This window comes from Solea solea, chromosome 9 (assembly GCF_958295425.1).
Source record: "Solea solea chromosome 9, fSolSol10.1, whole genome shotgun sequence".
Classification (NCBI taxonomy): Eukaryota; Metazoa; Chordata; class Actinopteri; order Pleuronectiformes; family Soleidae; genus Solea; species Solea solea.
In genome coordinates, this window is record NC_081142.1 from 8,473,628 (window position 1) to 8,491,488 (window position 17,861).

Here is a 17,861-nt window from a genome sequence, read left to right on the forward strand (position 1 = left end):
GACATTTTATGTTTTCATAAGCAGATTGTGACAATAAAAGTTCCAACATTTGTCTAAATACAGATGCTATCCTATCATGTCCTCACTGCCTGTCTTCATTTAGAGTTGTCTAAAATATGAATTATGATTATTAAAAGGAGCAAAAGTGTCTGTCTTGTGACTGCAGCATCGTGAAAACATGAACATTATTGAAGAGTTGCATCATATGTGGCTGCTCTACATTTATTCTCTCGCGGCCGCAGCTCAGCTCCTAATCAGACAGGGCAACTCGGGCCTGGAGAGCAGGAGGCGTGATGAGATAGAGCGGCAGTTACACTTGCGTCACATGAAGGCTTTTCCTGCTCTTCCACTCTCCACACACTGTCCTCATTCTTTCATTTCACATATGTAATAAAAAACAACAGAGTTTTCGGTTGGACACTGAGGTTGGAAAACAAGAAATCCTTTTGAATGTGTGCTTTTGTCCAAATTTAAGCAAAAATAAATAAATAGAGGATCTGTTATCTGGTTCCTGCTCGTCATCTCAGCTAAAGGAGAATAAAACAAAACAAACTGTGGTGCATACAGACTCTGATATATACATGTGCACCACCACTGCTACTGCTGTTGGGTTATTATTTCAAAAGGGAAAACGCCGTCCAATTTAAAAACTTACTAAACTAGTACAGACTTGTAAACCATCTGCAGACATGTATGACATGCTTCCCTTGTAGCATATCTACAGTATGCAAATTTCATCAATCATCATTCTTTCGATACAAATTCATATCAAGACAGCTTTACACCAAATGCAGCAGCAGTGATTACACGATGACTTAAAAGCCTCTAATAGTTTCTAGCAGAATTACACTCCATGGACAGAATCACCTGGCTTACGTTTACAGGATGAACATCGACAGAAACACTGAATTGTGTTGCAGATCTTGTGGTTGTAAACAACACAGAATGTGGGTTACTGTGCAAAAGTGTACAAGGGACCATTAGATTTGTTGTTTCAGCAAAGCTATAGTGGCCATACATCCACTCACTGTATTTTGGCAAATAATAATAATACATTTTGTCCATAAGGAAACTTTACATCGCAAATGACCTCAAAGTGAGCACAATAAGAACTGGTAAGAGCAAAACATCAAATCATTAAAACAAGTAACATATTTATTAAAAGACAGGAAAAAACATGTATGCAGTTTCAAAATAAAATTTTCAAGAACAACTTAACAGCTTCAACAAGTTTCAGTATCACATATTTAGTTTGACCTACTTTTACAATAGCACGACCCCTGAGTGGAACACTAATTACTGTTATTAGTAACACCTGTGTTACTAGAAGAGGCGTGTAGATGCATAACTGGTGTGTGTGTGTGTGTGGAACAGTTTTCCTACTGCATGTGTTAGTTTGGGTGTGGGTGTGGGTGTATGTGCAGTATCGCTGTGTCTCCACTAGAGGTTGCTGCTATGCATTCTTGAATAGTTTGATTCAGCAGTGCCTCGTGCTTCCCATTAGCTTGAAGCTATTTGTTGTCCTGAGATTTTACCATGACTGTTACGTGAATGTGTTTTCCTTGTGTTGTGTGTGTGTGTGAGTGTGAGATGAGTTGCAGGTGTGCATGTTTGATTGAATGACGTGTGTGTGTGTGTGTGTGAGTCTAGGTGGATCCTGGAAGCGGATTGGTCCTGCACAGGAGGTTCCAGTACAAGAGGCCTGATCATCCCAGCTATAGTGGACGTCCTTGAACCACTCACAGCCAGCAGACATTTCAGACTTGTTAAACCTTTAAAATAAACGGTGTGTTTAGTTTGTTGCAAGGCATATGAGGGAAAGTAACATTCCACAATTTCCACTTTGAAACATGAAAACGACACCCGAACAGGTCCAAAATTCAGTCACACACAAACCAATGTCTATATTTCACCAATGTTCATTTTAATTCTTTGTTTGTTTTTTCTTTACAAAATAAAATAATTATGCACAAACATAACGGAGGCTGTACAATATATAAATTGCTAAAAAAATGAAAATGAAACTAAAGAATCAACAGGCAGGCAGTCATTTTTCTAATCCTCCAGCCTTCATGATCTTGTCCCGAGCTCCTCGAGTAAACAAAGCAGAGACTTGACTTTTAACAGAGATCACAGGAAAAGCGCACATGAGCTGAAACAAGGAAGACATAATAGACATATAATTAAGAAATAATAATAATAATAATAAACAGCAAAATCATTTCATTCCCAGTTACTGTGTGTGACTGAAATGGTCTGCCATGCAGAAATATCACACATGTGCACACATGAATGCACAACTCACTACATGACCTCATCTTTCTTTAATCAGGAAAATTGCTCATATTGACTCTGTCTCATTACATAAAATAATTGTATAATATTTACAGCAAGAATCCGTGTCTGCATGTTTTGGGTTTCTTTTTTCTAAGTCTACATAATTAGCACTCTGGTTTTGAGTGAGGCAGATTCTCTCACCATTAAATCACTTCTTAAAAATGTTATAGTGGCAGATTATGTTGACATTTGGAACTGTAAGACTATAAACCCACATTTATAATGTTGTACCAATTCATTCGAGTATTCGGGTGCTGGTGCCAATCCCAGCTGACATAGGGCAAAAGGTGGGGTACATCCTGGACAGGTCGCCAGTCCATCACAGAGTGACAAAGAGACAAACAACCATTCACTCTCAACACACAATTTAGAGTGTCCAATACCAATTTACCTAATCCCCAAATCTGCAAGTTTTTGGACTGTGGGAGGAAACTGGACAACCGAGATTTGTACCATAAAATACTAAATGTGTGTGTGTGTAGTGTGCGAAGTGTACATTTTTCAGTATAGTCCACAACGTCAAATTAGGGTCATTAAAGATGTTAAATTCAACATTTCGACAAGGAAAACGAGATGCTAAAAAATATTGCTATTGTTCTTTGACATTCCAACACAGATTGAACAAACTTGGACGTTGCTTCCTCTTAGTTGGTGGAATTTGGCTTTAGTAAAAAGTGAATGCTTCGAGAGTTACTGTTAAATTACACATAGGAAGAACCCCAACAGCTGTCACTAGCTGTTTCTTAATCCTAGAGACATTCAGTAGCAAGCACCTTTTTAATTGTATCAACCTATACGTATGAAACTTGTCCAGAATGACAATGGCAGACTCAGTGACCACTAGCTGGTCAACTCCTGTTAACAGGGCTTAGAAATTCATTAAAAAGGTGCAAAACCTGAGAAATTACATTTGGATTGAGTGACATAGGTGTCTTAGTATGAACACTTTATTCTAAGCCTGTAGGTCAAACAGGTTCTCCATGCAACCCAAGATTAAAAATGACAGAAACATTAACAGAGGAAATGATGACAAAGCATTGCACATATGTAAATCTCCATATAATTCATAAGGAAGAAAAAGAATGACACTTTCCAACAAAAGCCAAGCAAATAAAAACAAAATCCTGAAGATTGCTGCATCTCCTTGTTGCTCCAACAAGGCTCCATTTTTAAATACAGCTTGAGTTCTTCAAAAGATCAAGTCTTGTGCCAAAGATTTACAGACAGAGTGGAGGAGGAGACGACTACAGCTGAGGAGAGGACATGAAACGTATTAAATAAACTACGGTATATTGTTTGAATGGATAGGATTTACTCTGAGCTCAAATGTCCCAACAGTTATGTCTCTGCGGCACTGTTCAGAGACAAATCTCAAGACGGCTGCAGCGGCAGAAGAGCTGAGCAATTAGCGGCACAAGTTACACATTATTTCATGAATCAAAAGTCAAACTTCTCCATCTTGATAAATAAGAAAAACAAAAAGCAACAGTTGCTCGTATTGTCTGTCACAGCTCGACTCTCATCCCGCCACTGAGCTTTCAACAAGTGTGTATTCATCATAGCCAATCAACCACACGCCCCTGGTGCAGGTTGTGGTGATAGGCTGTTATAAATAAACACATAATCAGTGATTAACACTTCCGCAATGGACAGAACGTTCAAGTGTATTCATTTAAAAAAAAAAAAAAAACAGGATTCAACAGGACAAGTAGTGCCCCAGCACAGGTAGCAGGTCCTTCCTTTTTTCCGTAAGTCAAGTAAATGCACTTTTTTTTGTCCTGTTACTAACCAACACCAATCAATGAGTTTGAAGAAAAAAAGAGAGTACAACTCAATTTTGATTTTCCCATTTTCCCCTCCCTGTGTGAGAGAGTGTGAATGCTGCAGGAGCCTGAAAGTGTGATGCGACGACATTGGATGAGGGAGGAGAGGCAGACGGCAGGCCGAAGTCCACCTGCAGCCCAGGAGCGACACCAGCACCAACAGAAGTACAGTCAAGGCTGTCGGTAACAAAAGGTCCACCCCGCATGTGGAGCTGGTAGAAGCAGGAGCCTGGGAGGCAGTGGTCGTCATAGCAGCACAGAGGGCTCCCACAACGAGACTGGGAGCTGAGGGCAGAGGGCTGGGACTGGAGCTGGATTGGAGCTGAGGGACAACAACTAACCAAGCCAGGATCCCTCGGGTCGTCCATGGGCTGCAGAGAGAAAAGACAGCCAAACAGCTGCTGAGGATATCTGTCTCCACACAGCTCTGACAGCCCCGTCACCAGCTCACCATCTGGACACATGTAGAGGAGTTCACAGTGATTAATACAATGTAACTGTAATTAGATACACTAATGGATATTTCTTGTACATATTTACAATGACATTACTGAATATATTTGTGTTCCCTTTTGCCACAGTAAAGTAATAGTTCACAGATTTGCATTTAGCTTTGTATTACTAGAATAGGGGTAATATATATATATATATATATATATATATATATATATATATTTCTAACAGGACCAAGTGTCACTGGTGGGCACGTGAGAAAGAAAAGAATGAAGATATTTCTCAACTCAGGGGAAACTGATGTTAGGAAGCAGTTTTTCAAACATACTACCCCTATTCTAGAAATACGAAGCTAAATGCAAATTGGTGAAGTATTCCTTTAAAGCCCGGGCAATATTGGAGGAGTATTTAGTGTGTGACGCGTCACACAGGAAAGCACGGCTGCTGCAGAGCTCCTGCTGTGTATCGAAATACTCCTTTGTATTCAACTACATGTCAGGACTCTTTAAAATTAAAGTCATACATCCATCAGTCCTGCAAATATTTCATAATAAAAGTTGAAAAAATGCATAGATTCAGGGAATTGAAATGCTCAAGTTTTTACTTAATAAAGGACGTGTTGTAGGCATGATGTATTGAACAGATATAGAAGTTGAAACTGGGGACAAAGATATTTTTCACCATCTACTTCGCTGTACAGCTACAGCTCTCTGGAAGAATATGCCCGAGCGCTACAGTGTTCTACAGTATTCCTAGCTCATATCATCTTTACTGTCATTATACTGACTTTGTCTCCAGTTTCTACTACTTTTATTATTGAATTGATAGAGATGTTCCTCTGTTGATAACTTAAACTACATTCTGCAGCATCAGTGAGGGAACAAACATATGCATGAATGCATTGTACAGGATTCAAAGCGTCTCTTCAGTTAATAGCCCACGGATGTTACGATTCTTGGGTTTGCCTGCAGCTTTGTGCTTATACCAAGTAATATAGTAACATATACATGGCTATGAAAGAATTCCTTCTAAAATAACTTAATATATTTGTCATTATCTGTGAATGAATGTGGCATTTACTGCTTGGCTCAAGGTCATTCACCGTAACACTGTTCTTTGTGCTTTTAATTAAAATATGATTATACACCACAGTGATTTATTCCCAGTCATAAAAAAAAATCATTCCTCGACTCTTTCAAGTTTCCAGTTTTCTTTACCTGCAGGCCCAGCCTGCTTTCAGTGGCAATGAGTGGATGAGTTCATGGCTTTAAGAGAAAGCGGGGCGTTCGTCTGCGCCGGGGTCGACCCTCCTTCTCTGGAGCACCATGTCAACATGCACAGCACATACACACACACACACACACACACACACACAGACGGACATGGACATGCACACAGGAAAAATAATGGGGTAATGGGGAAATAAAGAGGGGGGAACAAAACATGAGAACATAAGAAAATGAATGATGATGTCAAATTAAAAGGCAACACACGTCACCATCACCAAGAGGAACATAAACATAAAATCCATATGACTGTGTGATGAGTTTTAGAAAAATACTTTTATAAACAGAAAAAAAATGTCTAAACACCTATGTTATATTTCGGATCAACATGTTACACAGCACAGTGTACCATCATCATTAAAACAACAAATTAAGAAATTTTATTTAGAAACATTGGCGTTTATACCACCTAAAATTCAAGATGTATGTCAAACTGCACAGAAGTTGCCCAAATGGCATGTAGTGATTTGATTTTTACTTTCATTTGTCATCCATCTGTTGTCACATTTAACTGTAAAGTGCTAGTTATGTGCATTATATTGGTCTATCCAAGAGAAAAGATTCACTCTACTGTTCATTTTATGCTTTGCTGAATTAACACTGGCAGCAGATTACAGGATTTGAGAATAAGAATAAGAGAATAGCCCTAATTTACCTCGTTTGTCCAAGTCCAGGTTTGACTGTGGAGGTAATGGAGACTCCAGCTGCCTAGATCTGCCCACAGAGCTGTGAGACAATAATTCTGAGGAATTGTTGTTTCCTTCCAGCTCACCAATCTCCCCATCCTGTTCTCCGTCATCCCTGCAACACACAACACAACCACTGTCAGCACAGGAAAGTGTGAGTCAACATTGTGTCATCTTAACATTACCAACAGACAATGTCAGATAAAGAAACAGTGGCATTAAACAGAGGAATAATGAGACTGCAATGAAGTAATTTTTATTAGGCTCTTATTATTATTCCTCCCTCCTTGACCGTCAGCACCTGATTTGCAGGTTTGAGCTAAATCATCCTAATTCATTCATTCATTCATTGTCTACTGCTTTATCCTCCTCATGAGGGTCACAGGGAGCTGGAGCCAATCCCAGCTGGCACAGGATGAAAGGCGGTGTACACCCTGGACAGGTCACCAGTCCATCTCAGAGCCAACATCCAACCACTCAGTCTCACATTCACACCTCCGGGCAATTAACCTATATATATGCATGTTTTTTCAGCGAAGACCCACACACCCACCCAACCACCCACTCACTCACTCACCCGGCGCCACCGTGCGGCCTTCCTCTTAATACAATAGAAATCACAAAGAATAAAAAAAGGAGACACTTCTGCTGATTTCCTTTCACAGCCAAAGTGGCCTGTTACTCTGGATAATCTAAAGACCACATACACTTCTTTAAGTACACCTGTTTAACCGCCAATCACACGGCAGCAACTCAAAAACATGAAGGCATGTAGACATGGTCAAGAGAACCTGCTGAGGTTTAAACTGAGAACGGGAAGAAAGATCATTTGAGTGACTTCGAACATGATCCGGTTGTTGGAACCAGAGGGGCTGCCAGAGGGGATACTCATGCAAACCATATATAGGGTCTCCTAGAAGATCCTCAATTAAAAGATGCACTCAAGACAGTTCCCAAAACCAGTTTCTTGCAGAAGTAAGTGTGTAAGAATGAGTCAAATGTGACGGTAAAGACTGCAGACTACCCCTCCCTTTCCAAAATGCTTCAGGGAACTACACTGGCCTTCACATACCAGAAGATATGTAAACACTCTTTCATGACTTCAACCACTCTCTGCCCATTTCGCCAAAAGAACATTTAAAAGGCTTATTCTAAGGCTAAGATAAGCATTTTAAATTATAAAATACAATTATGCAAACATACTTATAGGTATTATATTCAATTGCATTCTGCATAGTGATAATATTTAATAGTAGTAGGAAGCGAGGTAGTGTGAGTAAGTGCTGAAAACACTTTATATATTAAGTCAAAACGACTCATACTATACTTTACTACAATTAACCTGTAAATAGGTAAAACATTGTGGATTCACACTATTTTTACTTTTTTTACATTTCTATTTTTAGCAGTTCTTTTTAAATTTCCCAGACAAATTAAACTTGACTTGAGTCACTCACATGCTCCCTGACTGCAGGCTGTATTTCTTGCGGCTGATCCTGGTGGTTTGCTGAGTGAAATACTCGTGACGGTCAGACTTCTTCCACATGTAGTAATACTCGACACATTCGCCCACAGAGCGCGTTCGTACCTGAGGTGTAAGAAAAGGTCAAATGCCATGCTGTCAACATTTGGAAAGCAAACTTTAGACGAAAGACTCACTACTCACCTTATTGGCCTGAATGAGGTGAAAGTTCTTCCCATAAACTCGATAGCCGTGCTCAAAGTTCCTGCACTCTTCCTCGCTCCAGGCACATAGCTCCTCTAAAGAAAGCATCAGAGGATTGGTGCGACACGTTCATCTTAATTCATGATTAAAGCAACCATTTTAAATTGTATTTATTTCATCAGTGCTTTCTGCTGAGAGTCAGTAAAAGATGAGTTACATCTGTGAGATTGGCACTGAATATGAAGCTTTGCTGTGTTAGTATTAGAAAACCATTCCACAGGGCTGAATACATGTGCTTCAGTGAATCTCATACAGTTCGCAGCCTGACTTCTTGGCAAAGAAAACCTACACCTAAATCTCCCGTTTCCAGTGGTTGAGGGGGTTGCCGGGGTGCTGGTGCCAATCCCAGCTGACATAGGGCAAAAGGCAGCGTACAAAGACTTAAATATGGAAAAGTTGGCAATACAATACATAATATCAAACAGTGTTCTACTATAGATGTCTTTGAGAAATGAAAGGGCAAGTGTAAGTTACAGTATTGCCCTTAAGAGAGCAGATTGGCAGTAGACGCCGGGGCAGCCATGGTAGAGCAGATTGCCTTCCAACTGTAAGGTTGACAGTTTGATGCCCGGCTCTGCTAGTCTACCTGCCAGCGAGACACTTAACCCCAAGTTGCTCCTGGCGGCAACAATACTATATATCAACATTAGAGCTGCAACTAACGATTATTTTCATAAAATGTTTCATAATCAATTAATCTGTTGATTATTTCCACGATTAATTGAGTAATCGTTTGGTTTTTTGTCCACAAACCAAAAATATTGAGTTTGAATGATTTCTATGTTTTATGGAGCAAATAAACAAATAAAATATTCACATTTAAGAAGCTAAAACAATAACAAATCTTGTAAATAATCATGAAAAAAAGCATCCAACCGATTAACTGATTATCAAAATAGTTGACGATTAATTTAGTAAATGATTCATCGAGTAATTGTTACACATTACACTGAATATATCTGTTTCATAATGTCATAGATATCCTCAATAAAAGGTCTTACTAATCTCAAAGTACGACTAGAAGATATGCTGCCTCGTGGTACTTTCTGTAGTAAAAACTGCGTTGAGTGTTTCACTTGGTATATGATGATCATGCTGGCTTTGAGGGGTTATAAAATCATTTTGCACTGATCCAAAAAACATGTTAGCAAATGCAACTTAATGGGCGGACTCCGGAGCCCTGCTGAGGATACGTTTTGTGGATTCCACTTAAAAGCAACACTTTACAACTATGAAACAATTGGAACAGGGAAAATGGAGCCTCTTTCATCCGCAGTCTGTATCCTCAACCACTGTAACCATTATGCAAGTTTGGTGAATGGTCAGGAACGCTGTGAGATGTGTGTAAATGAATGATAATGACAGGAAATGCAAGAATCAGGCCCAGCGAGTGCAAGAGTAATGTTGAGCTGAGCATCACTTAGTCAGTGAAGGGTGTGACAACAGAAAGACTCTTACCACTGAACACCTTCACATTGAAGCGTAATCGTCTCAGTGCCTCTTCTTTATTGAAGTTGCATTTTATAAGTTCATACAGTGCCTGTGAGTCAAGAGAAAAGTGCCGTAAGAACAATTTAAAACATTATTTTAATATTATGTGTTTGAGAGAGACCTTTTGAGAGCTCTACTGAAGTATAATGTCTTTTGCACTGTGCTGACACATGCGAGTAATGTTATGTTATGTAATGGCACGATATACTGTATGACTAACAACAGTCAGCAGCAGCAAAACACTTAACATAGTTGACAGTGTCATGTGGAATGCAAGGTCAAGCAACTGTACCTGCTCGTTGTCTCGGACAGTTGTGCCCTGCATTAATGTGTGTGCCGCTCGCTCGTCGCCATGTGGTCTCTGTGTATTTAGCAAGAACTCCTCGACCGCTTGCACCGGCAGAACATCAGGCCTCCACAGCAACTGGTCCTCGTTGTAGGCTAGAGGAAAAGAGACGTAATGAGAAAAAATAAAAAGGGAAAGAGGATAAAGAGTTGGGAGAAGGAGAGAGACTCGATTTCAGGAGGTAAGGTGTGTTCGGCTAGGTCCATTTTTAGATAATTGCTCCTGAAATGCTTAGATAACTTCATAAAAGCTTCCTCGATATAATTCAACACAAGGAGGACAATAATATAAGCAGCTTACCTTTCTCCTGGTAGGTATACGGACTGAGTGGAGGGATTTTTGCCTGGTACATGGAGCCAACCATGATCTCCTGAAAATAAATTAGATTCAGAGGTGATCTATGCTGCGTGCTGGGGGTTAAGATTGCCAGTCTTTTCTAAAGGTTGGGTAAATAAAAAAATATTTGTCAGTCCAGCAGAGTGGCCCCAGATATTATGTTCATTTTGTCAAGTAACCCTGCAGTATATGGTTTTGTGGTTATGGCTATATGAAGTTTACACGTGTGACACAGCAAATAAAAAGTGTGTGTGTGTGTGTGTGTGTATACACCTTTTGAATATGTTCAGTGCTCACGAGATCAAAGGAATTTATCACATTCTGCTATCAAAGACTTCAAAAAAACTATACTTGTTTTGATACTTTCTGTGGGTGAGTTAAACAATCTATAGTCACGCTAAGATTTGAGTCATTGCCCTCCATATCGTACCTTGTGCTCTTCGTTGGAGGGAGTGGAGGTGTCGTCAGATTCCTCATCTGACGAGCTGACTAACGTGGCTTTGTCTCCACCTTCAAGAAACCAAACATCAAAAAAGAAGAGGGCAATTCAAATGAAAGAATGCACACATAGGCTCCAGCCGTTAATATATAACAGAAATAAGCCAGCAAAATGTGACACATGGCTCTGTATCTGTCAATCGTTCTACAGTAGAATAAATAAAACTCACAATAGCAGCATATCTGCCATTTATTCAGTTCATGTCAGTCTGTGTGTACTCGGCACAAATATTGTCAATATTTTCAAACATAGTAACTACCGGGTGTTGTTCAAAGATAGTGACTCGCAGTAGAAATGTTTCAGTGGACAGGAGACAAATCCAGCAGTCACATGAAAGGTGAAACATCTTAACTTAATAACCCCAGTGTCATTCAAATGTAGCAGTGAGTTATTAGTAACAGACTGCACACTCATCAAAGCAGTGATTTAAAACTGAACTGAGAGAAAATATTCCACGCCACAAATCTGAGGCATTAACCTCTAGAAGAACATCGCACAAGTGAGATGAACACATCGTTTTCACTTTCCTTTTGAAGTGACAACTGAGATCCTGTTAAAAGTCATACAGTCAAGTGTTTAAGAACACCTCTGAGTGGAGCGGGTTACCTTGGAGATGGCGGAGCAGACCTGAGGTGTTTGAGGTGACTGAGGGGGTGAGATCATCTGCTGATGATTCTTCTTCCTCCTCAGGAAATAGATCCTCGGTTATCTGATCCTGAACAGAACAAAAAGAATAGAATATCAAAAAGTATAGAAATCTATTTCTATTTAAATAAAGAACAAGAGCCAATCAAAGTACTTAACAAGAAACAAGTGTATAGGTAGAGGGAAACGAATAAATATACTGAGAAAGACCATAAAAAAGACCCAGTTAAAGTGAAAGAAACAGTGGAAATAAGGGGGATTCAAAGGCCAAAGAAATATAAATGTAATCTCTTGCCTGATGAAACCATTAGCACTGGACCTTTGGTCCAGATAATCTCAAAAATATCATATCTCCTACATTTACTTGCAGACCCCCCACCAAACACTCAGTCAGTCATGGGGACAGAAGATGTCCTGTTTAGCCCCGTTTCCACACACTACAATTTGGTTTAGTTTTGTATATTATGTAATTATTCGTATTTCCATTTATTAAAAAGGTACCAGAATAAGCAATCTGTACCATCACACTTCATGGTACCCTTATGTTGTGGCACAAAGTGCAGTGGTCCAGCACCTAAGGGGTGGAGCTAGACACAAGAATGGATTACAACAGAGAGAACATTCAAGGCTGTTTTCTTTGTTCCTGTATTGAAGAATAATGTCAGCATGTTTCACTATGTCACTTTTGCTTTGTTGAAGTTACTGGTGGACTTCTCTGTGCCACACTTGTCTAATGTTTTGCTGACACAGCTAACCCTACCCAGCCTACACAGACCTTGGTGGAAAAGCCAGCCACAGTGGAGTTTACTGTTCCATACCATACCATACTGAACTAGTCTTTACCGCTTTGTGGAAATGCAGCTTTTGTTCTATAGACAAGAGAGAGACTTCCAGGAGAGGACTGGTCCAAGAGCCCTTTAAACCTTGTCTGATGTGAAGTCTATGAAAAAGACTGATCAGTACCATCCGACTTTTTGGCATTTGTTGCGATATCTTAAATGGTTGTGCTGGAAACACTAGAATCCGCTGACTGGGCGAATTGTGACAGTGAGACACACATATAGGCAACGACCACTGCCTTTTGTTTAGCATGCTGTGTTGTTCTTCTTTGTTGAACTTATTAGCTGCGACATTGCATCGTGCTCGTGTGATGTCACGCTTGCCACATCATCTCTGTTCACACCGGATGGAACCTAAACCCAATTCCTAACTGTAGCTTAAATTGAAGTTAAAGGTTCAGTAAGAGGGAGTCAATCCATGATCCATGTTAAAAATTAACAAATGTTTTGAACCCTAGAAATGACAGTGTGCCAGACGAGCAGGTGTGTCAAACGTACGGCCCAAGGGTCCACCTGAGGGTCCAATCCGGCCCACAATTTGTTAAATTTAAATAACATAGTATATTTTTCAGTTCCAGATGCCTGTGACTAAACGTTTTGTGCCTTTGTAGATCCAGTGTGATCTGTAAATTGTAATGCACATGTGTCAATGGTAAACTTAGGCATAATATTGTTAAAATTCCACTTGTTTTTCTCAAGAAATTTGAGGATGTTCATAATTTGTTTTGTAAAAAGACACTTCATTAAATCTAAAACAAAGGGGAAAAATGTGGAGTTCTTGTCGTTCATAGGTTTTTATCCTATTATTTTACTGGTCCAGCATGCAAGATCAAATTGTACTGTATGTGGTAAAAAAGTGCACCCAATAGCAAAACACAGAATAGAATAAAATAAAATAAGAATGGTAACAAAAAAAAATATATATAATGTGTCAAATTTCCACCTTGGTGGACAATAAAGTTCTACTCTATTCTAAACATCTTAAACAAACACAGAAAAAAAACATTTTTTGGCGGACCACATATTGTCACAACACTTGTGAGTTAAATGAAATTAGATATCAAAGAGGACACATGCATGTGTGGACAGGGCGTGGGTTAAATCTCACCTTGTCCAGTGTCATGCCTGGCAGGCTGGCAGCCGTTTTACAGGTGTCCTTCTCGGAGTCTGACACAGTGTATCCATACAGCGCCAGCAGCTCCTCCAAAGGAAGCTCACTGGCCTGCAAGCAGATAGATGACGGCAGCAACAGGTGGAGAGAAAGCAGTGGGACTTAGTTTACATTTCTAGAAAATGGTTTCATTTGTAACATTGGCTTTTTTCGTTTTCCTCCTCTGGCCTCCATCAACTTGCAGTCAGTTCACATTGAACAGTGTTTCCTGATTATTTGAGATTTCACTCATTAAAGATTATTTGGTAAAAGCTCTTCAAGAATAAGGCTCCAGTTTGAAGCAAAAGTAGAGACTTTACATCATTTCCTGAGCTCCGTCTTCACAGGATGTTTGTTCATATACTAGTTGTTCTAAACAAATACTTCACACATCACGTGACAACAGTTAATACAATAAAAATAAAAGAAATTCAGATTTTGTCAAAGGCACTGTGGTAATACAGATGAATGGCTGAACTTGTACGTACAGTGTTGGATTGTGCTGCCATCTTCATGGGGGAGAGGAGTGGTCACCTCGGACTCCTCTAAGGCCCGTTAAGACTCTGGTTCCTCCTGCTGAGGGTCTTCATCGCTGTTCCTCATCCACTCTCCACTTAGGCCATGACCTCTACATTCATCTCCAGAGGCATTTCACCCACCTACAACACACACACACACGCCTGTTTACATAAGCATTCAAAGCAATGTAAAAATGTGAAACAGCAGGAGCATTCAACACAGCGGGACAGTGTGTTCTGTTCATTTGTGGGACACTAGCACACATGAAGACTATACACAAACAACAGTGGCTGATCCTGGGTCATCCTCATGTAGATCAGCTGATACTTGACCTCTAAACCCCCTACTCTGGGTTATCATACTGGGTTATAGATTGCGGCACTTTGTTGCATCATGAAGGAAATGTTTAACATTAACTACTGCTATTTACTGTTTATGTTTGCCCTGTGTTTGTGTCTGAGTGTCAGAACATACAGTATCTTTCAATAGTAAAATAGTAATTCTATGAAGGATGGGACAGTACAAACACATACGAACATCACGATAAGCTTTCATAATAAGTTGATAGTGGTGAATTCCCATACTTGGCATAGTTGTGAATGAGGAAAAGTGTTACAATTTCATTAGAGTGGCGAGCCAACATACAGTCCTGGTGATTCAGCCTCTGTCTTTCTAATAATTTATAATGATCTAATTTTAAAAGGTCCAGTATGTAAAAATGATGAGACTGCAGACTTTAACTCCTCCCGTCACAACTCCATTTCCCAACTGTATCACAAAACTACCGTGGCCTTCACACACCAGAAAGGATGGTGTTGTTCTTCATTTCTGTTTTAAGCTTCCACTTAAAACAGAAATGGTATATAAATCAGATGGCAGCCTACACAAAGCAACGGCCCTGCCTACAGGCAACTATACACAAGTATAATTCAGGTTTTCTGACAAAAACAGTCTGAAAAGTTAAGGCTCTTTCTATTATCACTTCAGAATGTTGACAGAAGAATGTCCTACATGTCACATGAGTGAAGTGTTACACATGTTAGTCAATTCTGTAACATGAGTTGTTGTTGCACTTTTCCCTGAAAACTTAATAACATATATAATGCTAAATTGTTAGGATGAATGTGACATCGCATTCTTCATACTGTCTCGTGTCTAGTTTCTGTCTCGCGATTTTCAGATTAAGAGCTGAAGAAACAGTGAGACGGGTGTCTTTGAAGAAGACATGCAAAGTACAGGCCAAAAAAAGAGACATTTTTTAAAAAGTTTAGAGGGGGACAGAGTGTCCATACGTTGATCTAAACAAACCCGCCCTGGTTAGATAAAGTGCCGGCGTCTTAAACAGCTCAAACGATGCCATTTGTGGACAAAGACGTCGTTAAATTCCGGAGAAAATGTAAATGTCGTGGTGCTTCTCCAGCAGCAGCACGTACAGTACATCAGCTCTGACTAGGGGCGCTTTCCTGTGACTTGGTGCTGAACGACTCTTCCTCTCTCCGGCTCACTGCGAGCGGCACAAGAAGGAAATAACTACTTCTGAATATTTCCGAAACACACGGCCGGAGTTTACCGACGCCGAGTCGTGACATCTCTTACCAACTTTTTCACGGCGGCGCGCACCTGAAAATAGTTCAGCACCACGGTGTTTGACGCTGTGCCTCCCTATTGTTTTCTACGGCTTTACTATCGCGGCAGAGGGAATGGCTCTTTAAAGCCAAGAAGGCAGAGAGAGAGAGCGAGAGAGGCGATACGCTGACTGGAGAGGAGGCTCTCTCTCTCCATGTCTTCCCCTGCTTCCCCCACTTCAAATGCCTCCCCAGCCCCGTTTTACTCAGCGCTCTCCGGCCGCTGACACCGTCCACAGCCGCTTCGACTGACACGGACGGACACAAGCCTCACATTCGGTCCAGTTTCTCTTTCGCTCGGTTCATTGCATTCCTCGTTTTCGCTCACTTACCTCCGCCATTCCGTTTCTGCGCAAGCTGACTATACTATAGCCCGGATGTTGTACTCTCGTGCACAGCTCCGCTCCTTTGCCACAGCAGTTGAGCAGCAGCGAATGCTACAGTTGGCTGCAGAGTTTTATTCTCCACATATACGAGGAATTTAAGCCGCTTATGTCTCTGTTCACCGCGGCCACAGATAGTGTTACTGCAGATATTATATGTCAAAGTTATGAAGACTTTCGGTACCACTTTTCATGCTCTACCGGTTTAAAGCAGTATATATTTAAAAAAAGAAAATATTATTGTATTTGGCAAATATTTGATATTAATATATAATATGTTTATTAATATATATATACATATATATATATATATATATATTTTTTTTTACTTTTAATGTTTGTTTTAATTACCTGATAGATTTTACTATTGGGAGAGCAGAATATAAAAGAATACAATATAAGAAACATACTCCCCAGCTATACATAGAATATGACAAATAAGAGATAACATAATAAAAAAAATATATGGAGAATATAAAAACATACTCCACAGCTATACAGAGGAAAGTGCATAGAAAAGTACATAGTTCAAGTTATAGTGATGGCCTTTAACACCACTGCTGCTTCATTTTTTCACAATTAACATTACTTTTAAGTAAATAAATGTATGTGTTTTATTGGTCTGAACTGATACTATTTTAAAAAAAGGCACCACATACTGTAGTTTCAGTAGTCTTGACCTCAGTCTTAGTAGTTTTGGCCCAGTTAAGTTTCCCTGTCTGAGTTCCCATTTAAGCCTATTGGCAAGAGCTATTTGACATGTCAGCATTAATTGAATCATTTGTCGGGATTCCCTTTACCAGAGAAAACAGTATATGTCTAATGTCACATTCTGTAATACCACACTTTACAAGGGCTGGGCAGGGGGTTAAAAAGGCATAACATTACACTTACTTGCTGATAGTGTACTTTTCTACAAGTGTTACCTGTTACCGGTGCTCTGTATTGTTTTCCTTACTGGTGGTATACCATGTGTAACCTATGTCTGTGTGTCTCAGGAACTGCAGATGGAAATTAGCTTCGAGAGCTACAGTCTGGTACAGAGCATATTTTCCTTTGTGATTAATGCTGCTGTGCATGGTCTCTGTTCAAGAAACTAAGAAATAATTGAATTCAAGATGATTATAAGTTAACCTGAGAAGTTCTGATTTCTGATTCAAATTCATACAAAAGAAGTTACCGGACCTGTTATGGACTGATGACCTGTCCAGGGTGAAACATGCCTGTCACCCCGTGTCAGCTGGGATTGACTTCAGCGGCCCGTGATGCTCATGTGGAGGATAAAGAGTAGACAATGAATGAATGAACAAAAGAATTTACCATTTTCAAGACATTTGTCTATTTCCCAATTCACCTTTTGTTGAATATATGTCCTGTGTTTATTATTTGAATTTAATAAAGCACAATGAAACGTGTGCTCTTTAAATTGTTTTGGTAAGTTCTTAATCTAAGTGTTAATCAAACAAAGCAAATTAGGTAATAGCCCAATTTCCAGATTTCCATGTGTAAGCATCACCTGAGTGAACCAACGATCGTGTTTCAAAAGGCACTGCGGGGAACAGAACTGTATTTGTGTCAACAAAAGGCCAAACCACACACAGAAACGGAACAAAACACATTTGTGTATTAAGAAAGTGTGACCGTATGTTCTTTGATCTCAGTGTCAAGTTTGGCCTCTCTCTCTTGTGTACACAATTATACATGACAGAACAGTTGG

General features: G+C 39.8%; 1 protein-coding gene across 3 annotated transcripts; it reads right to left on the bottom strand.

The window, feature by feature from the left end:
• Nucleotides 1–1,903: 1,903 nt before the first annotated feature.
• On the bottom strand, nucleotides 1,904–17,352 carry mier2 (mesoderm induction early response 1, family member 2). Of its 3 annotated transcripts, none has more exons than XM_058639144.1 (12): nucleotides 17,330–17,352; nucleotides 14,106–14,276; nucleotides 13,576–13,689; nucleotides 11,590–11,698; nucleotides 10,915–10,994; nucleotides 10,449–10,518; nucleotides 10,095–10,243; nucleotides 9,770–9,851; nucleotides 8,252–8,346; nucleotides 8,043–8,173; nucleotides 6,555–6,700; nucleotides 1,904–4,614 (listed from the first exon to the last, which is right to left on the bottom strand). In XM_058639144.1, exons 2-12 carry the CDS (start codon nucleotides 14,130–14,132, stop codon nucleotides 4,169–4,171), a joined length of 1,449 nt encoding a protein of 482 aa, XP_058495127.1. In that variant the 5' UTR covers nucleotides 14,133–14,276; nucleotides 17,330–17,352; the 3' UTR covers nucleotides 1,904–4,168. The 3 variants fall into 3 exon arrangements, with proteins under 3 accessions (XP_058495127.1, XP_058495128.1, XP_058495129.1); XM_058639145.1 differs by lacking the exon at nucleotides 17,330–17,352 and adding an exon at nucleotides 16,094–16,219; XM_058639146.1 differs by lacking the exon at nucleotides 17,330–17,352 and adding an exon at nucleotides 15,733–15,916.
• Nucleotides 17,353–17,861: the final 509 nt, after the last annotated feature.

What these genes read in the sequence shown, in the direction of transcription:
- mier2 (XM_058639144.1), bottom strand. Translation starts at nt 14,132, where the DNA reads ATGAAGATGGCAGCACAATCCAACACT. An exon ending in CAGGCATGACACTGGACAAG is followed by an intron (nt 11,699 to 13,575) that starts GTGAGATTTAAC and finishes TGTTCTGTTCAG; the next exon opens with GATCAGATAACCGAGGATCT. An exon ending in AGCCTGCAGTCAGGGAGCAT is followed by an intron (nt 6,701 to 8,042) that starts GTGAGTGACTCA and finishes TGTGTGTTGCAG; the next exon opens with GGATGACGGAGAACAGGATG.